At 61.0% G+C, this 20,540-nt stretch overlaps 7 protein-coding genes across 7 annotated transcripts; 4 read left to right on the top strand and 3 right to left on the bottom strand.

Moving 5' to 3' along the window:
- Positions 1-41: 41 nt before the first annotated feature.
- VTJ83DRAFT_229 (uncharacterized protein) lies at positions 42-2,294 on the bottom strand (the record flags this gene model as incomplete). Its single annotated transcript, XM_071008543.1, has 1 exon — positions 42-2,294. One exon carries the CDS (start codon positions 2,292-2,294, stop codon positions 42-44), a length of 2,253 nt encoding a protein of 750 aa, XP_070869582.1.
- A 1,002-nt stretch (positions 2,295-3,296) lies between these two features.
- On the top strand, positions 3,297-4,590 carry VTJ83DRAFT_230 (uncharacterized protein; the record flags this gene model as incomplete). The annotated part of the gene is made up of 2 exons (XM_071008555.1): positions 3,297-3,982; positions 4,080-4,590. 2 exons carry the CDS (start codon positions 3,297-3,299, stop codon positions 4,588-4,590), a joined length of 1,197 nt encoding a protein of 398 aa, XP_070869583.1.
- An 860-nt stretch (positions 4,591-5,450) lies between these two features.
- VTJ83DRAFT_231 (uncharacterized protein) lies at positions 5,451-6,654 on the top strand (the record flags this gene model as incomplete). The annotated part of the gene is made up of 3 exons (XM_071008566.1): positions 5,451-6,146; positions 6,336-6,514; positions 6,591-6,654. 3 exons carry the CDS (start codon positions 5,451-5,453, stop codon positions 6,652-6,654), a joined length of 939 nt encoding a protein of 312 aa, XP_070869584.1.
- Positions 6,655-7,308: 654 nt separating this feature from the next.
- Positions 7,309-8,987, bottom strand: VTJ83DRAFT_232 (uncharacterized protein; the record flags this gene model as incomplete). Its single annotated transcript, XM_071008577.1, has 4 exons — positions 7,309-8,346; positions 8,429-8,554; positions 8,699-8,808; positions 8,969-8,987. The coding sequence occupies 4 exons, from the start codon at positions 8,985-8,987 to the stop codon at positions 7,309-7,311; spliced, it is 1,293 nt and encodes a 430-aa protein (XP_070869585.1).
- A 1,325-nt stretch (positions 8,988-10,312) lies between these two features.
- On the bottom strand, positions 10,313-11,051 carry VTJ83DRAFT_233 (uncharacterized protein; the record flags this gene model as incomplete). The annotated part of the gene is made up of 3 exons (XM_071008588.1): positions 10,313-10,705; positions 10,798-10,886; positions 10,946-11,051. The coding sequence occupies 3 exons, from the start codon at positions 11,049-11,051 to the stop codon at positions 10,313-10,315; spliced, it is 588 nt and encodes a 195-aa protein (XP_070869586.1).
- A 2,228-nt stretch (positions 11,052-13,279) lies between these two features.
- VTJ83DRAFT_234 (uncharacterized protein) lies at positions 13,280-14,365 on the top strand (the record flags this gene model as incomplete). The annotated part of the gene is made up of 4 exons (XM_071008599.1): positions 13,280-13,416; positions 13,490-13,688; positions 13,758-14,045; positions 14,126-14,365. The coding sequence occupies 4 exons, from the start codon at positions 13,280-13,282 to the stop codon at positions 14,363-14,365; spliced, it is 864 nt and encodes a 287-aa protein (XP_070869587.1).
- A 757-nt stretch (positions 14,366-15,122) lies between these two features.
- Positions 15,123-18,605, top strand: VTJ83DRAFT_235 (uncharacterized protein; the record flags this gene model as incomplete). The annotated part of the gene is made up of 1 exon (XM_071008610.1): positions 15,123-18,605. One exon carries the CDS (start codon positions 15,123-15,125, stop codon positions 18,603-18,605), a length of 3,483 nt encoding a protein of 1,160 aa, XP_070869588.1.
- Between the last annotated feature and the right edge of the window lie 1,935 nt (positions 18,606-20,540).

Consider the following 20,540-nt stretch of genomic DNA (forward strand, 5'->3'; position numbering starts at 1 on the left):
GTATCCCGCCGTTTTCGCGTTCAAGCTTTGCGGGCTCCGGATCAGGATTGGGGCCCCTGCGAGGCGCGATTGCCGGTGTCTGTTTCTTGAGATGCTTTCTCCTCGGCTTGGTGTTCTTGAGGCGGCGTCATTTGGGGGGGTGGGGGGGATGGATGTTCCGGGTGCTCTGTGGAAGGAGGTCCTGCGTCGACATGGTTGTCGACTGGAGGAGTTGCGTCATGGCGTGACTCTGGTTCGGATCGTGGCGTTATGGTCACGGCGGTGGCATCGGCTGCCTTGTCCGCTTTTTCTTCCGCAGGGGCCAGTGGCCGGTCAGGATGGGGCTTTTTCTCCGGCACGACCAGGTCCTTGTCCTCTTTCCCCCCGTGGCTGCGCCGCCTCACCTTGTCCAACGCATCGCTGGCCTTCTTCCTCGCCTTGGTGTACATCTCGAGACCCGCGAGCACGGCGTAGCTCTTGCTCAGCCTGACGTGGCTCATATCCACGCCGGCCTCGCGGAGGGACTTGACAAAGGCGCGGAAGTTGCTGGCAGGTGGGCGGTAGTGGCCGCTCAGGGGCGACAGGCTGGTCAGGCGGCCGTCGCGGATGCGGATCAGGCCGGCGGCCGAGATGCGGGAGCCCTGCAGGAAGGACGAGTGCTGGAAGACACCGCTGTCTTTGAGACCAACGTAGAGGTGGAACGAGGTGTCGGCGACAAAGATCCACGTGTTTTTGCGGATGGTCTTGCGAAGGAGCTTGTTGAAGATGGTGGTGCCTGAGAGGTGCTGGGAGAGCTTCTTTTTGGCCGAAGAGGGGTCGGGTCCGGCGGCGTAACGCCCTGCCATTGCTGAGTCGATGGAGGAGGTGGTGGACGTGGAGAGGGCGGAGGAGGTTGACGGCCGGGAGGGGAGCGATAGGTCGGTATTTACGTAGCCCAAGAAGGGCGTCTGAGTGCTACCGGAGGGGGGGACATAAGGCGGGGTCGGGTCATCCTTGGGCACGATGCCGTGTATCGAGTCCTTGAACTTGGACGAGGTATCGATGCGGGCGCCGTTTTTGGCCCAACAGAGGCGGCCTTGGTCGTCGACTTTGACGAGATAGTACTGGCGCTCTTCCCGCGAGAGATAGCGCACCTGCTCGCGCTCGAGGCGCTCTCGGGGGCAGGCCTCGAGGTCGAGATCCTGGCCCTCCCCGGAGTCCAGCCAGTAGAAAAAGTTTTCGTTGGTGTCGGCATGCTTCCAGACTTCGTGGTACACCTGGAGGTTGGCACCATAACGATGCTTGAGATCGACCATCTCGAGGAAATACTGCAAATGCATCACCTTGGCGTTTCTCTTGAGCCGCGCCTTTTCTTCTTGCCTCCTCAGACGCACCTTGGCATCCTGCTCTCGTCTCTTTTTCCTACGACTCGAGTCGAAATCCGACGACGGCACCGGGGACAGCGACGGCGACGACGACGAGGAGGAGGAGGAGCTGGAGGAGGAGCTGGACGAAAAGTCACCATCAAGGTCGGCGCCGGCATGTCGGGCGATAGCAGCAGCTTTCTTCCAGTTCTGGAGCGCGGTGGGCGAGTGGACGGCCGACCCCTGGCTCGTGGCCGTCCCAGGGCGTTCTAGAGACGTCCGCCCGTCAGCGTCGGAGCCGGACTTGGGGTGCGGCGCGATCAAGGCTCTCCACTGCGCCTCGCGGATGGCGTCAGTCCAGCGGGCCGAGGCATCGATATCCAGACCCTTGAGCTGGCGACGGACGCGGTATCCTCGGTAGGTTTTCTGAATGAGGGTCGCCGCTCTTGCTTGGTGGCCCTCATCCCCGGAGTTGATGCCTGAGTCACTGTGGCGGGCGAAGGAAAAGATGCTCGTCAGCGAGCCATGATGGCCATGGCGGGGTCGCGATGGGCGGGACGGGTGAGAGGAGGTTGGTGAGCTCGGGGCTTCCAAGGAGTGTGGGCTTGCGGCTTCGAGGCTCTGGCGTTTCTTCCCGCGCTGCATGTGCTTGTGCTCGGCTTCGCGCTCGAGCTGCACCTCGGTGATGTGGTCGAACTCTTCCTTTGTGGGCACTGTCAGAGAGTCCAGGTACTCCTGGTGGCTCCGCGACGAGACGGCCGAGCTTACGGGGCCCCCGGTCACGGGTTGCTGCCGTGATGTTGAATTCAAGCTCGAGCTGAACGGCAACATGGCGGGCGGGACCGTGAACGTCGTTGACGATGGCGACGGCGGCTGTGGGGTCGATGACGTCGTTGGCCGGGGCCTCTCAGCCAAGTTGGCGAGGTCCGAGCCGGAGTCCCCTCCAGAGCCAGAACCATTTGCCATGGGCATTGTCACATGAATGATTAGAAAGGAACAGCAAAGCTTCAAGGTTTCTGTATGCGAGGAGCCGTTTTGCGGAAAATGAAAAGAAGGATGATAGTTTCCACACCACGGCACCGCATAGTCATGTCAGCATTGCGTAGGCGTATGCGGCACTGCCCTGTACCTATTATGTATGTAACGTGAGACGGGTGAGCAAAGAAGCGACCATGACCTCGGGGTGCTGACCGCTCTCATCGAACATGGGTTACGAGTCTGGCTCGCAAGCGTTGTCCAGCCTCGTTCTACCCATGGAATGAGAAAGACCAGACCGTAGTGGATCACCGTCGGACAGGTCCATTGTCCCCGAGGTGGCCTGATATGCTTTGTCAACCTGGAAGTGTTGGCACCAGCGTTGAGGATTCTCCACTTCGAATATGTCCAGGACCCGAGTTTGGTCTCATTGTTGATGGATGCACTTACAGCGGTTACAGAGGTTACACAGCAGGCTCTCCGGCCACCAACTGCCGAGCAGGCTCATCTCATACGCTGATGAACCGTCTGTGCCGCTCCCGGGAAGCGGATCGGGGTTAGGGTTCGAGATAGATCTGGGGTTTGAAGCCGTTCACCACCGCCCAGAGAGCAACACCAACCCCAGAGTTCGGTCAACACGGGCTGGTTTGCTTTTGGCTACCACGTACATAAATGAACCGCCAGCACACCATTTTGCACTCTACAATTCGTCCGCTGTCGGTTGGGTGGACTCACCTAGCAGCTCTCAGGCCTCCAGAAGCGGCCTAGGCACAGTCAACCTATCAAGCCAAGCCTTGAACCGGACCTTGGAGTTTCAATGTTCCCACGTTGCCGTTTTCTGCTTTGCTTCCTCCATGACAGCCAAACAGCAGGTGAAAATGCACTAACTGGCCAGATTTTATGCCCCCCCCCCCCCCCCCCCAATAACAGGGTAATGGCCTTGGACCGATACCATACTCAACAAGCTGCGCTGCGCAGCGGACTAGTCACACCGTCACCATGAGGCTCCTCTCTCACCTCCCCGCCTTCTTCCTGCTCCTTCACCTCCCTCTTTCCCTTGCCTACACTCCCCTCTCAGACCACTCCCTCACCCACCTGGCACCGTCGCTTTCCATTCACACCTCTTCCCTCGTTCCCGACCACGACTTTGACCCCGTCCACGGCGCCCTCCTCGCCCCGATTCTGCGTCCTCGCGTTCCCGGCACCGAGGGCCACGCCCGCGTCCAGGAGCACTTCGCCGCCTTTGTGCGCGCCCACCTGCACCCGTCGTGGCGGGTGGAATGGCACAACACGACGGCCACGACGCCCGCGACGGGCTCGGAGCCGGTGCCGTTTCGGAACCTGATCCTGCGCCGGGACCCGCCGTGGAGGACGCCGGCCCAGGCGGGAGGCCCGGGGAAGGGAGAGGGCCACGTCGCGCGCCTCACGCTCGCGGCGCACTACGACAGTCTGTACCGGCCCGAGGGGTTCGTCGGGGCCGTCGACAGCGCCGTGCCGTGCGCGCTGCTGCTCTACGTGGCGCGCGCCGTGGACGCGGCGCTGACCCGGAAGTGGGAAGGGCGCACCGTCGAGGATGCCGCGCTGGAGGACGAGGACGAGGTGGACAAGGGCGTGCAGATCCTGCTGCTGGACGGGGAGGAGGCGTGGGTGAAGTGGACCGATGAGGATAGTTTGTACGGGTCGAGGTGCGTCGCCTTTTCTTGCGTTTCCATCCACCCTCCGCCATCTGCGTATCCGATTCACACAGCTCTTTGCGAAACTCATCGGCTGACCCTCGAGCAGGGCGTTGGCGGAAGCGTGGGAGAACACGGCCTACGAACCAGGCAGCCGCTTCTCCACGCCGCTCGAGGCCATTAGCCTTTTCGTGCTGCTGGATCTGTTGGGTGCGCCGCAGCCGACGATCCCCTCCTACTTCCCCAAGACGCATTGGGCGTACCGGAGCCTGGGGAGCGTCGAGGCTCGGCTGCGGAAGCTGGGCCTGTTGGAGACGAAGCCGCGGACGCCTTTCCTCGCAGACAGCGCCAAGGAGAGCGTGCAGTTCCAGGGGTACGTGCTGGACGACCACATCCCCTTCATGAAGCGGGGAGTGGATGTGCTCCATGTCATCCCGACGCCGTTTCCGGCTGTCTGGCACACCATGCAGGACGACGGGGAGCACCTGGACCTGCCTACGATCAGAGACTGGGCGCGCATCATGACGGGATTTGTGGCAGAGTGGATGGACCTGGAGGGTTACCTGCCCGAGCCTGAGACAGGGCCAACAAGCGGGACAGGCGAGAAAGATGAACTCTAGTAATAAGGAGCAAGAAGGCGCCGAAGGCGAAGTGTGGCGTGCAGAGCATGGAGGAGATACCATTGCTCAAGTGCCTGGCCAGTCATGATCACCCTAACCCTGGTCCGAACTGTGCCATCGTGTGCTGTACCTGGCTGTTGGCCGGTTGAGACGAAAGCAGATGTTTCCAGCAAAACATCTGCGGGACAATGCAATGTGGCGAAGCCCATAGATAGTTACACAGCACAAACGGGCTTGAGGCCTCTTTGACCACCCCTCGGGTGGTACAGAACCCGTTCCCCAAGATGGTCAGATACTAGCTTACCAGGATGTTGTACTGCGTACGTACACTGCATTGCACAGCGCGGAGCGCCCGCACAGGACACGATCGATCCGCCAGAGTCCATCCTGACGTCGCTTGTGGGGTCCAGTCTGCGTACGCAGTAGTTACTATGTACTGTGTACTAGTACGTACGCAGTACGTATAAGTCAAAGTTGGGTGGGGCCAGCCACGGCCCGGCCGCCGTTCCGTTCCCCGTTGTCGCCGGGGGGTCTTGGCCAGAAATCCTGGACCTGTTCTTAGCTCCCACCTCGTACGTTTGCACCATGCACATCCTTTGTATAGTTATGACTTTGTGAATCAACAACACCCAGTGGCATCCCAAAACGCAATTGAGCTCGGCTTGATATCGAGAGGGAGGCATACCCATTGCTTGCTGCCACCGTGGAAGCCGGCGCGCAGCTCCTCCTCGCCACCCCATCGCGGCGCCTCGACTTCGCGACGGCCGACGTACCCCGTCCGTCCCCTTCGCGCGAAGCTCTCCACCCCTCCACCTCTCCCAACCCATTGATGAGGTAACCCATCGCCTCACACGGCCTGAATGTCGTCAGCGCAACCGGACCAACCCCTCGATATCGCACGCGATGGCGACCGCAGCGCGAGCAGCGCAGCTCCCCCACCCGTCGCAGACGGCGCGGCCGGACACGCGGCGGCGGAGAACGGCCACGGCAACTGCACCAGCCCTGCTCCGAACCCCCAAGCACAAGGCTCTCAAGCCCGGCGACCCTTATTTTCCGACGACGAAGACGAAGACGACGACGACAACGACGACAACGACAACGACAACGCCTCTGAAGCCTCCATCCCTTCGGACCAAGTCTCTTCCCCCAACGTGTCCATCCCGCCCTACTGGTCGCACCCGGCCGCCGCAGAATCCCCCGAGCACCGGCAGCAACCGCACGACCAGCGACGCCGGCAAGCCGAGGCGGGCCTGCGCAACGGCCACGCAGGGGCAGGGGCGCGGGCGCGGGCGCGGCCCCTGTCGACGGCCTCGTCCGAGTCCGTCCTGCCGCCCGGCGCCATCACGCTGCGGGACAACGAGAGGGACGAGAGCGACGACGACGACGACGACGACGTGCCCGGCCGGCGGAGCAGCAGCAGCGAGCTCTACGGCCGCGACCGCAACCGCGCGTGCTGGGCGCGCAGCGTGCAGGTCAAGGACTACGTCATGGTGAACGGGAGCACGACCAACATTGGGGCGTTTGTGGTGTGGAACATTCGGGTGGAGACCTTGAGCGTGGGTGTTTATTTTTTTATTTTTTATTTTTTTATCTGTCTTCTCTTTTGATGTGGAACCTGGTCGCCACCAGGGGAGAAGGACGGGACAGGGGCCGCCGCGGGGGGGGGGGGGGGGGGGGGGGGGGGGGCAGGGCTGTTTCGCAACACCTGCTGACGTTGTTGTTGACCTGTTGCTGTTTCGACCCAGGGCTCCCGCATCAACATCTGCAAGCGCTACTCCGAGTTTGACGACCTCCGCCGAAAGCTTGTCCAAACCTTCCCCAACTTCGAGGCGGCGGTGCCGGCGCTGCCGCCCAAGAGCGTGCTCAAGCGGTTCCAACCGCGTTTCCTCGAAAAGAGGCGCGCGGGGCTGCAGTACTTTTTGAAGTAAGTCCCTGGAACAACTTGGTTTCATTTTTTTTTCTTTTCTTTCTTTCTTTTTTTTTGGCTAATCCGATCCAAGTTGCATTCTCCTGAACCCCGAGTTCTCCGGGTCGCCTGTACTCAAGGAGTTCCTGTTTTCATGAGCCTGGGGGGTCGGCGTCGCCCTCATGGCTTGCTTACGAAAGACGATATGACTTTTTCCTTTTGAGTAATGATAATTTCAGGTACATTACCTTATGCCCGGTTAGAAGCCTTATCTCGCGAAGACGTTCAACTGCGCTTCTTGGTGGCCCGGGTCAGGGGCGGTTTGGGACCGCAACGTTCGTTGTCAGCCATCGCAAGTCGGTCCCGCCATGCCGGGCAGCGCAGGCTTTTCTCGTAGATGCATGCATTCGTATTACTGTATAACCTACTTATGCCTTTTTGATTTTCCAAGCCGGTCGCCGAAGCGCCTCTCTCATCCCGTTTTTCTCCTCTAGCAGGGCACCGTAGATCGGCTCGCGCCTCCAAGCACCATAACGTCTGAAGCCTTGCCGAGACGCCGACACACACCAACCCGTCAGCAAAAAGGGGGGGTAGGGGGCCAAAAACAAATGCCATGAACGCTCACGACGCCATGCCCGCCCCCAGCCCGAAAATGACAGGAACGCCCGAATGTTGAGATGCAAAACTCCCGATGCGCCAGACCAGAGACGTGTTGAAACCCCTCCTCCCCCTCTTCCGCCGAGCAACCATTACCTCTCTCTCCTCCCCGCCCGCCCACGCCGCATCAGCCTCATGGCTCGTCGGCGACGGCTCTAGCTCGCCTTCTTGCCCGTGCCGCCGTTGGCGAGCCACGCGTTCTCCCTCTGCTTCTCGTAGGGGATGGTCAGGCAGTTGATTCCCAGGAACCTGCAGATGCTGGTCGTGACGAGGTACGCCCAGCGGAAGTAGGCGACGGCGGCGAACACGAGGTAGCCGACGAGGTACGCCAGCTCCGTGCCGGCGTTGAAGACGGGCGGGATGCCGAGGACGGGCAGGTTGGCGAGCGCGGCGCCGCCCACCAGCGGCCAGAGCATGACGGTCCAGAAGGGGAAGGGCTGCCGCGTCAGGTGGGCGAGGATCATCTTGGTGGTCATGCGGCCAAACACGAAGCTCATGACGACGCAAAAGAGGACGAGGTGGTTCTCGGAGCGGAGGGTCGAGTAGGGGCTGTACAGCCAGACGAAGGCGCAGGTGGTGAAGACGGCCATGGGGGTCCACTCGAGAAAGACGGGCGCCACGGGCAGGCCGCGGGCGCGGCGGGCGCGCACGACGTGGTAGACGCAAAAGGGGATGTGGGTGAGGAGGAGCGACGAGATGAGGATGGCGACCCAGATGTCGCGGATGGAGAGGGCGGCGATGGTGTCGTTGGCCAGGCCGCAGGCGCGGAGGAGCGAGGCGACGAGGGGCGGGGTCGCGACGCCCGTCAGCTCGGCCAGCGGGGTGGTCCAGATGCCCGGGCCGTAGTAGCCCGAGGCGATCATCATGGCGCAGGCGATGAGCAGGCCCTCGGTGGGGCCGTTGATGACGCCCAGGTAGAGCGTGTGGGTGTGGTACGTCTCCCAGGTCGAGAAGAACATGGGCAGGCAGGGGCACAGGCAGGTGAAGACGCCCGACTTGGACGTGCCCAGGCCCATGGCGGCCGTCTCGAGCAGCGACGCGAGCGTGCAGTTGAGGCTGTCGATGCCGTGGTCAAAGAGCTCACCCAGGCCGCTCGACGTGCCGGTGCGGCGAGCTTGCTTGCCGTCGACGTTATCAAACGTCTGATACATGAAGAGCCCGAAGGCGAAGCTGTAGTAGACCCATGGTGGTGCCTGGGGACAGGGTCAGCTCGGCACAGCCAAATAAAAGGGGGAGGCAGTTCCTGATAGCAGGAACCATTGTGGACGAGCGTACCGGCCCCTCCAGATCCGGAATCATGACCACCAGCACGCCCACGTTGAAAATGATGCACATGAACCCTAGCAGGGTCACCATGTTGGGTGCCACCCATAACGGCAGGAGGTTGACGAAGGCGTTCCACTACAACCACAGTCAGCACGTTGTCCCCCGCAGTCTCCCCTCGCTCTCGCTCGCCGGCGAAGCCCAGGTATCTCAAGTCCCCGATGGGCCCCGCAAGGGGAAAAGCAGCTCAAAAGGTTCTTGCGGGAAAACCAGGAGACGTACGTAGTGCTTGAGGACGTAGTTGGAGATTGGCGACTTGTCGACGGCTGAGTACTTGTACGTCTTGAGGTGAATGAGCGCGTCGTCTGAGACGCACTCAGCGGCGGCTTGTTCTGGATCGACATGGTCAGCCTCAAGACTCGTCGGCTTTCTGGGTGGCCTGCTCCACCCTCCGCCGCCTGGAGAGCCGGGCGCCGGCCCGGGTGGGACACGCAAGGAAGAGAGGCCTCAGGAGGTGAGTGGGGGAGAGGGGGGAGAAAGGGTTTCACGAACTGCTATTGTATGAATTCATAGTGATTTTGGGTGAGACAAGCGGACCAGGAGGCAGAAATCCGCTGCGGGTTTTGGGGCTGGTCGACCTGTTTTTTTTTTCTTCTATCGGTGACGGTGCTTTGCTGATGAGGGTTGGCGGCTCAGGAACGTGCTTGTGCTGTGTGCTATGCTGTCTGCGCCCCGCGGGGACCTCGCTCGGGGTGAGCGAAGCGGGAGAAATGGAGGATGGGATGGCTTCAGCGGATGTGGAAAGAGATGCACGAAACCGTCCCCGCTCTCTGAGCTGCGGTCGATCCAAGCCTCCCCCCTGAAGGCCGACTACCTCTAGACTACCCACAGCGGCTTGGGACTGTTTCGTGACTTGTGTCTTGCGGGATCCACAAGTCTTTAACACCCCCAGGGCCGTTCCAAGAGGTCGTCCGGTGTGCCTCTCAAACTCTTCGCTGCTTCGTTGGCAACTTGTTGAGGCCAACCGTTTCGGTGCGAATCAGATCGGCTGCGCTCCACGCGCTGAGGTTTCCGGGGCCCCACTCGGCAACATTTTTAGCCTGCAACGACACGTGAAAAAGGCCAGGGCGGTGAAGGCTTGCGTGCTGTGTGCTGTGTGCTGTGTGTGTGCTGCGTGTTGTTCAGACCCCATTCCGTTTTATTTATCACAAATCCGAACCGAGTCCGGACCTGCAGCAACGGAGAGAACTGCTTTCCCCCTTGGAATCAACCGTCAACGATCCCGCCCCCGGATGATGGCTGCCTACTGTGTGCCTTCCATATGTGCCTATGTACATTCTTCTTTCCTGAGGCTCCAAGCCCGAGTCAGGATCAAGGTACCCGAAGCAGATGATTTAAGACGAAAATAAAATCGATATGATCCAATAGAGATCAAGAATTCTGTGACATCACAAGATCGGATGGAGCGCGTGGTGGGGCACGACGACCCTGCGTATCACGAGTTCGTCGTGGCTGCGATCAACCATGAACAATCAACAGTCAACAATGTCAACATTAAACCCGGCGAGGAGCCGTGATGCGTTTCCTCAACCCCCCCCCCGATCCCGCTGAGGCCTGAACAACCAGCCAGCCAGCCAACCACAAATTAAGATGATAGAAGCATGATTAATTAATAGAATGCCGTCTCGGGCCGGTCCATGGCTGCGCCACACACGGTGACAACCCAGACGGTGTGACAGCGCACGCATGATCCCGTTGTCTCCAACGTTGTCCAGGGTTTCCTTCTCCAGACCACCACATGCTAGCACCCGCACCCGCACAGCCATCCCGTCAAAACTACGTCATCCACCAGCACACACACACACACACACACCTACACCTTCCTCTCTCCTCTTTTCAAAGCAGGCCAGCGAGGCCCGCAAAGAGACCACCAGCCAGCACCAGGACGCCGTACGAATCGCCAAAGCGGAGCAGGCCCGCACCGCTGTCCTTGTCGTTCGTCTCCGACCCGTCCGCCATGCCGTCAAACACCTGGCCTGTCGGGGTCGCCGTGGGCTCGGCGGTGGACGCGACCGTGCTGCTCGTCGAGGTGGCGTTGGGCTTCTTGGGGTTCTGCGCACCGCAAGGGTTCTGCTCGCGGCAGTCGGCCGCGCACTGGTTGTTGCTTCCGCACGACTCGACGCACTGCGTGCCCCAGGCCGTACACACGTGGTAGGGCAGCGTCAGGGTGTACTCGCTCACGTTGGGCCGCCTGCCGTCGCTGCAGACGCAGCCGTAGGTCAGGGTTTCCTGGCGTGGGAGGCCACGTTAGTCACGAGGAAGGGGGAGGGGAACGCTTGTTGCGACGCGTCTTGCTTGGGAGGAGAGGGTTCAGGGCATACAGGATCACAGGTGTTATCCAGAGGGTTGCCAGGCGAGGTCTCGAGGCAGATCGGCCTGCAGCTACTCCGCTGATCGTTGCACCAAGCCCCTGGGGCGAGCGTTAGTCTCCATTCTCGAGACTCCGCGGACGGAGGGAAATGAGCTTACTCCTCGTCGACAGAGGGATGGACTCGGGGTCGACCCAGTAATCCCGCTGGGCGGCGACCGTGGTGGCGGCGGCGAGGGCCAACAGCGTTGTCCGGAAGGAAACCATCGTGACGTTGGTGATGACGAAGGTGCTTGTTGCTTCGCGACGTAGAATGCCGGGGGAACTGGTTCTTGCGGTCAGCAATGGGTTATCACCACCGGCAACGGAGCGCGGCTAGAGGCAATCGGCACGCGAGGCTGCTGCCGAAACGAACTGCATGCCAGCGAGCCGTCGTGGAACGGAGCAACGTATGTGCGTACGCTTCTTCCCCGGGCTGATCTCGGTAAGGGGTGGGTTGACAGGTAGGGGGGAACTCACGATTACAGACGGCGACAGGGCCGGGTTCGGAACGCGAGAAGATGGGTGGGAATGCTAGGTAGTTGGCAAACGAATGTTGCGAAGAAATGCTAGTTACTAATAAGCCTTAACGAGCGGCCTGGGACAAACGAGCGAGAGTAGCCAGTCTCCAAACGATGGTGATGAGGGTGGGAAGCCGGCAAAGAAAAACACGGGACCGGCATGGTAAAATGAAGGTCTCAGTTCAGCAGCAACCCAACCCCAGATCTGGCCTGGACCCGCTCACTTGCTCTCTCGGGGAACCGTTCGCCGTCGATCCCTGGCGGCCCCCCCGAGAAGGAGGCGAGCTCCGGATTGGCCGGGCGACCAAGCCACGTTCGAGAAAGCGGGACCCCGTGATAGGCTAGAGGCTACCATCCCTGGTCCATCACGTCGTGTTCTTCTCGTCGCCGCAGCAGGGATCAGCAGGTCCCAGGGGCGGCGCTATGCGGCGCATCGCCGCAGCACCATGGACTGGCTCAGGCCACGAAAACCATGAGAAAAACACGGGACATTCTGATGCGAAGCTCTCAGCACGGGCTGTGGGACGCGGCGGCGTTGCGGCGCATCTTGTTCGGGACGAATGGTGACTTGGGAGACGAGGGGGAAGCCCGATCGCTGGCCACCTGAGCTTCGGATGCAGGTGATGTCAACAAGGCGTCACGGGGGCACAACTTGGGTTCAGGCATAACTGGCGTGAAGCATGCTGGGCTGTACACACGGATGCTACTGTGTGTATGTACATACATAGTAGTACACAGCACTACGAGTGCATGTTCGGGATGATTTCCGGATCGTCTCAACATGAAAGGCCCCATGCGCTCATTCCCCGCTCACCTTTACGTGGTTAGTCACAACAAGATGGACCCGACCCGGCACCCCACTATTGCTGTGCCCGAGGGGTGGTCTCGTACGCCTCAAGCAGCATGACGCATGCACCCCGGAGAGTCTCGAACTATAGTATCTACGACGTTCGCGGGAGTGGTATTGTTGTGTATCCGCCGCCGTGGAGGAAGCGGCGTAGGCAACTCGACGCTCCAAGGCATCACCTGTTCCTGTCGTCTTGACCGAGGCGGTCGAAACGGCTGGAAGGCCAGAGAGCGAAATGTGCATACGAGAGAGGCATCGTGCCTCCTGCGTCTCCATCAGCAATCGCCTTCGTTCTGGAGCCCGATGTGGTGCCGAGACTCGTATCGTCCAAGCTTCCCACCCCCGAGGTCTTCAGCCTGTTACGATTCCCCCCCTCCTTATGCAGGTAGGTAACCTTAGCATTGCGTCGAGGTTGGCCTGGCCCGGCAAGCGATCTGGCAACGGGTCTCTGCTTTGTGGTGCTCGATGGTCTGTCCACCCCAACCCGGGATATCCGCGTCCTTCGGGCATGCAAGTTTGTGGTCGGCTCCAACAGCGGCAAGGGGTCTCCTCCCTCGCAAGATGTTTTGTGTAGGGGCCTGCGTGCGAAGGGGTTTGACGTCCAACGCCCTGCGTTGTGACGCGCGGTATCGTCATGTACCGTGGTAGGACCCTTGGTCTTTTTTTGGTCAAACGGAGAGCAGGCCTGAAAACAAAAACAAAAATAAAAACAACAACCCTGTATCTGGCATCCGGTGGAGATGGCATTTTGGATCCCTGTTTCCTACTTAGGGTAGAAATCGTCGAGTCAAGAAGATGGGAATGATGAACCACGACTCGTCGTCTCCAGCGCCGTGGGAAGGGTGTCCGCCGTTGAAGCGTTGCAGCGCTGCAGCGTGGGAATCCACTAGCCCTAACCTGGACTAGATCCATCCATGCAAGTGGATCCCACCGCCAAGCCGGCACGGCAAGCTTGGCAGCAACAGCAGCGTGAAGCTGAACAAGTGTCCAGAGCTTCGAAGACGGAATCAACCGTCATCGCCGACCATCCAGTCGCTCGCTTCTCTTTCACGAGCGACCCCATCCCCCCCTCTTCTACGACCCTCACCATGCGCCTAACACGGTCAATCGCTTCGGCGCTGCTTCTCTTCTCCGCCGGCGTCGCCCAGGCGGCGTCGGCTTGGAGTTTCGACGACGGCAGCCTCCAGGTCGTCGCAAAGAAGTCGGGCGACAACGTCAAGGAGAAGTGCGCCCACCACCTCACCAAGCCCGTTGCGTCTCGGGACCCGGAGCTAATCATGCATTCACGGCCTGCGCAGACTGAACTCAAAGACACCGCTCGCGAATCCCGTTACCCTCGGAAGCCTCGATACCTTGAAGCTGGGCCTGACGGCCAAGGACAATGGCAACGGCAAGCGTCCGCATCAGGCCTTCCTTGTCCTCCAGGAGCAGGACTCGGGACTTGAGGCGCCGTTCCCCATGATGGTCAAGGAAAACGGCAAGGCTGTCCTCCAGATTGTAAGCCATATCATCATGCCGCCTCTCGCACGGCATCCCCGCCGCGGGGTTCTGACACGGCCATGACAGACGCACAAGGATCTCCCGATGCAGTTCCTCGTCGCCAAAAAGCCGCTGAAGGCATCCATCGTTCTCGCCTCGTTCGGCGCCTCCCAGGGTCTCAACGCCCCCGCCTTTGAGGTCAAGATTGGCATCGATCCCAATGCGCCCGCTCCGACCTACGAGAAGCCCCTCCGTTACGGCAAGCAGCCCGAGATCCACCACATCTTCCGTCCCGACCCCAAGAGCCCGCCCAAGGTGGTCTCGCTCTTCTTCACGCTGCTGGTGGTTGCGGCGCTCCCCGCGTTGTTGATTGGCGTAGGTTCTCTCTCGACCCCTCCTCCCGCTTTTGTTCTTGTCCTCACGATGGTTTGCTGACGATCCGTGTCCTACAATAGTGGGCCATCCTTGGCGGGAACGTGAAGCACCTGTCCACAGCCCTCAGCCGCGCCCCCCTATCGCACGCCACCTTCTTCGGATCGATTGTCGCCATGGAGTTTGTCTTTTTCCTCTACTACACAACGTGGAACCTTTTCCAGGTGCTGCCGGTCATGGCCGCCGTGGCCGCCGTTACCGTGCTGAGCGGGACGAAGGCGCTGGGCGAGGTTCAGGCCAGGCGGTTGGCGGGCGATCGTTGAGGGTTGATGCTGCATCGAGCGATGGGAAGCAGCCAGGAGGGGTTGATAGGCCCAGGGGGGTTTCTGGGGGGGCCGCAGTGGCAGTTCAGAGCATGTATGGACATCATCACCATGGCTTCGACGGGAAAATAAAAGCGCACCGGTTGAGCGAAAACGATTTCCACGGCCCAGGGGAGCGGTCGGGAGAGGGACCCCCTCCGCTTCACAGTGCTGCAGTGCTGAAGAACCCAGAGGCCACGCCGCCAGCATCCCGCTGTCGTTCGTCGCTGGCAGAACCGACGACGGTGTTCAGCGGTGCGGCGGTTGGGATGTGTTGCCGTGCACAGCCAATCAGCGGGCCATGTCTCGGGCTCGATGGGCCCCACTCCAACACTTTCGCACCCCTGCATGTAAACAAACGGCGGCCAAGCGTATCCGCGTCTCCTAACCTCCCAGGTGACCCTCAACACGTTGCGCGCGATCAAATCGCAACTTCTTTCCCCCCCAAAACCCGCGGGTGTTTTACACGACTCAGACCAGGATCGCGGTACGCACCAGATGCACTTGTAGCGTGCATCAGGACCTCCATCGTACCCTCCTGCGCGGGTTCTCCCTTGTGTTTGTGTTCCATTTCTTGCCGCTGGCCAGCATCCATCCCGCCGGGCAATTGCTTTGCTTGACCTGATCGCCAGCTGCGGCTACCACCTGACCGCCTTTACCTCCTCCTCTCTTTTATCCGTGGACCGCCCCGAGCTCGGCGCGCTCCGGCAGGCCCGCCATGGACATCAACAGCCATTCCAGGAGCGGCCATGCCGCTGCCAAACCACGACATATCTCTAGGCTCCGAAAAGAAATGCTACAGCATCGTTTGCACCAGCACCCATTTAGCTCGCCGCCTTCGTCGACCGGCTCCCACGACACGGTTAGCACCACCACCGAAGAGCTCACCCAAAACCTGTCCGATTTTACCTTTAGCCCCGACGGCGAGGGCACCCGCCGCTTTTCCCAGAGCACGTCCAAGCGGCTCGCCGCCCGCTCGAGCCGCCTCGCGTCCCGCCAGCTCGACATGCTCAACACGTCCGTCATTGCCCGCACCTTTCCGGAATGGAGCGGCTTGTTGCCCAGGGACTCGGCCCCGACCCAGACGGGCGACGTGGCCGCCCCGCCAAAGTCCGCGTCGGCCTCTCCGGCCGGCAAGGAGAACACGCCCCCGAACCAGGACCGGGCCTGCGATACCCTGGAGGACGTGGCCGAGCTCAAGAGGAAACGGTTCCGCGCCGACCTTCACGCCCGTGTCGAGAACGAGTCCGACTGCTCCACGGTCCTCTCTCTCTCGCCTCCCCGGCCGTCCTCCCGCCGCTCCCGCTTCTCCGGGATCCACCAGGACTCCCCGTTGTCACCAGACCCGACCAAGCCGTCGCTCCAAGAGATGGTATCCAAGATTCGCACGGAGAAGCAGGCTTTGAAGCTTGACACGACCCCGAAGCGGTCCCCGGTTCCCCAGCAGCACCATCAGACCCCGCCCCAGACCGTCGGCCACGACGACCACCTCGCCACCCCGACCCGCTCCTTCTTCCTGCCCTCGTTCCGTCACCTCCCGGACTGGACCTCGGGTGCCCTCAAGTTTAGCGCCATGAAGAACGGAATTCCCGTCTTTGTCCGCACGGCCAATGGCGTCCGTCTGGGCCAGCACGGCCAGAACCACGAGGAGCTGCGCTCGGTCGGCATGACCAAGGAGGATGAGGAGATGTTCGTTTCCTTGGATAAGCTCCAGGACGAGGTCCGGGAGCTCCACGACCACGACGCGATGCTCCAGCGCGAGGCGGAGAGGCTTCAGCACGAAGTCATCCAGCTCCAGGCCGAGCTCAAGCGGCTCAGGTCTCGGACTCTCTCGGATAGCGCCCTCGGATCGGAATCCGACGCTTCGTTCCGGCGCAGCGGCGCGTACAGGGACGACCTGGAGTACGAGGTCGCCCAGCTGCGGCAACGGCTTGGCCACCCGGGCAGCAACGACATGCACAGCGCCGCGCTCGCCGCGGAGCGAGACGAGGCTCTCCACCAGGCCTCTCTCGCCCGCGAGCGCGCCACCAAGCTCCAGGCCGAGCTCGAGGCCACGCAAAAGGACCTCGAGTCCTCCCTGCACCTGCTGCAAGAAAGGGAAGAGCTGCAGCTGGAGCACGAAGCCCTGCTGGCGGAGAACCAGGCGCTCAAGGAGGCTCGGGATAGCGCGCTCAAGAACAACAAGACCCTTGCCGGCGAGAACGACAAGCTCCGCCGGGAGCTCAGCGGGGTCCAGAAGGACCTGCGGGCGACCCGTGAGGAGCTCGCCTCGGTTCGCAAGCAGCACGAGGCGCTGCAGGCGGAGCGGCGCCAGCTGGCCCAGGACCATGACAGCATGGAACGCAACAACGATAGCTACTTCCGGGAGAACAAGAAGCTGCAGGCGCAGATCGCCGCGCGAGACCAACACATTGCCGACCTGAAGAAGGGCATCAGCTCGCGAGACCGCCTGCTCGACAACATGCAGGGGCTGACCACGGACACGGCCATCCTCGAGCTCAATGCCGAGCTGCAAGCCGAGAACGAGCAGCTGCACGAAAAGGTGGAACAGCAGGCGGTCGAGCTGAGCCACAAGGACGGGCGCATCCGATCCCTGAAGGAGCAGAACCTCGACCTCGCCATCGACAACGAGCAGCTTCGCGAGGAGAACCAGCGCCTCCGCGCGGAGAATACCAACCTGAAGGGCCCGTCGGAGCCGGGCGCTAAGGGGTCACGGCCGGCTCCGCCTTCCAAGAAGGCGGTCGAAGAGACCAACAAGGACGACAACGCCCGCCTCGAGGACGGCCTGAAGCAGCGGGAGGAGGCTCTCCGCAAGAAGCTGGAGCGCCGGGCGCTCGCCGTCCAAAAGGTCAAACGCCTGTCCAGCAAGATCATCGAGATCGCCGAGCAGGAGTTGACGTCCAAGTCGTTGGGCAAGGTGACGCGCATCATCGAGCCCACCAAAACCGGCCAGGTGACGATGATGGACGAACTGACGGGCAAGAGCGCCGTCAACCTAACGGACGACGACCCCACGCGGGAGCTGCACCTGGAGGACGACTCCGAGTTTGATAGCGTCATGGAAGGCGAGATCGTCAAGCTGAGGCAAACTTATCAGGAGCTTCAGAAGCGCGTGCAGCAGGACCTGGACATGACCGACTACACGCTGCCGTCTCTCCCTCCGACGCTCCACCGGAGCAAGTCGGATAGCCGCATCCCGTCCAAGACGGGCTCCAAGGCCCAGCAGCTCCCCGGCATCCTCAAGAAGTCGAGCCAGTTCGAAGACACGGGCCGCTTCAGCGTCAAGTCGGGCCTCAGCCTCGTCAGCCACCACACGGAGGAAAACGAGGCGGCCCACACGGTCGTCACGCACACGCGCCGGTCTTCGCTTGGCAACACCCAAGAGCTCCCTCGCCGCCCGGCCTCCCGGCAGCGCCGCCACTCGGTGGACGCGACCGAGCCCAACGTGACATCGGCCTTCTTCGTGCCGGACGCAACGCTGGACGGCAAGCAGCAGAACGACGCCCGGGCCCAAAACGCGCCAGCGGTCCCCTCTCTTAGCAAGGAAGCGCGCCGCGTGCTGGATGGCATCTGCAAGCACAACTCGGTCAATTGCAACGTCTGCGTGCGCATCGCCACGCACGGCGGCGACAAGAACGCCTCAGCGGCCGCCAACCCGGCCGTCCCTGCATCCTCCAACGCCTCCGTCCCCGCCCCCGCCCCCGCCCCCCTACCTGCCAACAGCAAAACGATCCTCATCACCCCCGAAGACGTCCGCCGCGGCAAGAAAACCGTCCAGGTGGCCAAGCCCGTCCCCGTCTCCGACCGCCTCGTCCCCTCCTCCGGGGTCGAGGATCCTACCGTGCGCCCCGCCATGGCCCCCGGCGAGGCCCTCGCGGTGCTCATCAAAGAAACCCAAGACGAGATCGACCACCTGCAGATGGAGCTGCGCGGGCTCAACGAGGTCTACTTCAACCTCGACAAGGCCGTTGGGATGCGCGAGCGCCGCCGGGCCATGGCGGAGATCAAGCGGGTGCAAGGGGAGCTGGAGGCGCGGAGCGCCCATCTGTACCGGCTGCACGACGTCCTTGAGGGGCAGAAGCAAGCCGGGCAGCTGATGGAGGGGGAAGGGGTGGACGTGACGGTGTTGAGCGGCCTGTTGAGGGCCGAGGTTTTGAGCGAAGGGGGCGAGGGGGGGGAGGTGTGGGAAGGGTTCGAGTGAGGCCCTGTCCCCAGCGTTCCCATCTCAGGGCTCCGATTGGTGGGTGGGGGGAGGAGGTTGGGTTTGACCTCTGTTTGCTCTAGGACACCTTGTTTCTGGTGTCATGTATGTGTAACGTGTATGGCATTGCATTGGTGTTGGAGATGGGGGGGGCGGACCAGGGAGACAGATTGCTGTTTCTTATTTGTGTTGATTCTTCATGTCTGGACTTAAGGGGTGTTTTGTTGGAGTAAACCTTGAGCGTGGGTCGGCATGCTATGGATGGAAAGGAACGTGTTGATCAGGCCGGGCAGGTCCGGTTCTTTCAGGTTGTTCAGTCTGGGAGATGGGTATATGACATGACGTCCACGGGTTAAGGACATTCGTTGTTTTGAGTACCTGATCGGAAAGACGTGTGTCATCATTTCCTTTCTTTGGGGTCGAGAAGCCATTCAATTTCATGGATCTCTCCTGAGTACGCAGTAGTACAAAGTATACTGCATACTGCTTCCTGCACTCAAGTCGATCACTTGCTGTCGGGTATGTACTGCGCGCCACAAATCACGTAACGCTCAAGTGCGGCTTCTGTCCGCGTTCTGGGCAAACGGCCTGGCGCCCTTCTATTCTTAGGTGTCTTGGGTGCTCCATCTTGACGAGAGCCCATGTCGTCTTGTCCTCGACCGGCTGCGGCGCCGCACATAGGCATGGCATGCCCCTGCATTCACCGCTCTTGATCCCCCGACGCCTTGCAGCACCCTCGTGTTCTGCGTATGGAAGCTAAGGGAACCGAGAGCAACCGCTTCGCCTCGAGGGGTTGGTACGCAGTACGTACAGGAACAGGGATGGCCAATGGATAAAGACAATCCTTAGACAACACAGACCGGTTGGCTTACCAACGCTCACCAACCTGATCCAGTTCTCCAGCCAAGGCGTCACAGAAAGGCTGCGCTGTGTCACATAACTACTACTGCGTACTACTACTCGTAGGTAGGATGGGCAGAACCGCCGCCCCCCCTTCCAGAGTGGAGACCTACATGCTGCGCGCGGTGCTCGGCGCAGCCCGATGTCTCATCGTTGAAAGGGGGGGGGGAGAAGGCCCTGTGGCATACGGCGTACACAGCAGACCGGTAAGCATATCCGATCTGGCCAGAACGCAACGCCAGCGTCAAGATCCGTGGGCGATCATCATTGCAGTAGCATTACACAAGGGACGCGAACTAGTGTCAAAGCCCCCTCGGCCTGCTGTTCCACGCACAGCACGATGGTCATGCAATTTCAGCGCCAAAAGAGATCTGCTACCGTGTAACCAAGGAACCCAAGGAGGGAGCCTCTGTCTAAGCATGTACTACCGTAGGCATGTTTCAAGCATGTCCCACCCAACAGTCCGTTTTTTTTTTTTACAATACAAGACCGCCAAGATCGTCAGCCTATGAGACATCCATGGTAATATAATAGCGATCTCGAGTTTGCACCACGCCGGAGGCAACCATTCACAACAGGCAGCTTGGATTCCCAACTCGTCTTGCGCCTCCGTTGACTGCGCCGCAACTCAATCGTAACCATACGCAGCGTCCTGAGCATTTACAATGCCTGGTGCGCCCGTTATCATGTTTGGTTCGATTCAGAATCTCCGATTTCGTTTCTGCAACCATTGTTTTTCCAGCCTTTGTTAGTGATTTCGTAACCCAGCCAATGTTTGCCAGACCAGCTTCCCAGCCACTCGACGCTGCTTGCTTACATCATAATCCATATACGGTACCTTACCTTTTCTTCCACGTCCCTGCAACTATGACATTGCCGCTAATGTACACCGTATGCGTGCTCTAACCCATGTTCCGACACCACGCCGCCCCCCTCTCTCCTTCACCCCCTCTCCCATCCCGCCGTGGATCCGCGGAACTTGATGCGGCGGCCGCGGACTTGGGTGGCGTTCATCTGGTGGAGTTGCGGTCAGTC

The sequence above is a fragment of the Remersonia thermophila genome, chromosome 1 (genome assembly GCF_042764415.1).
Source record: "Remersonia thermophila strain ATCC 22073 chromosome 1, whole genome shotgun sequence".
NCBI lineage: Eukaryota > Fungi > Ascomycota > Sordariomycetes > Sordariales > Chaetomiaceae > Remersonia > Remersonia thermophila.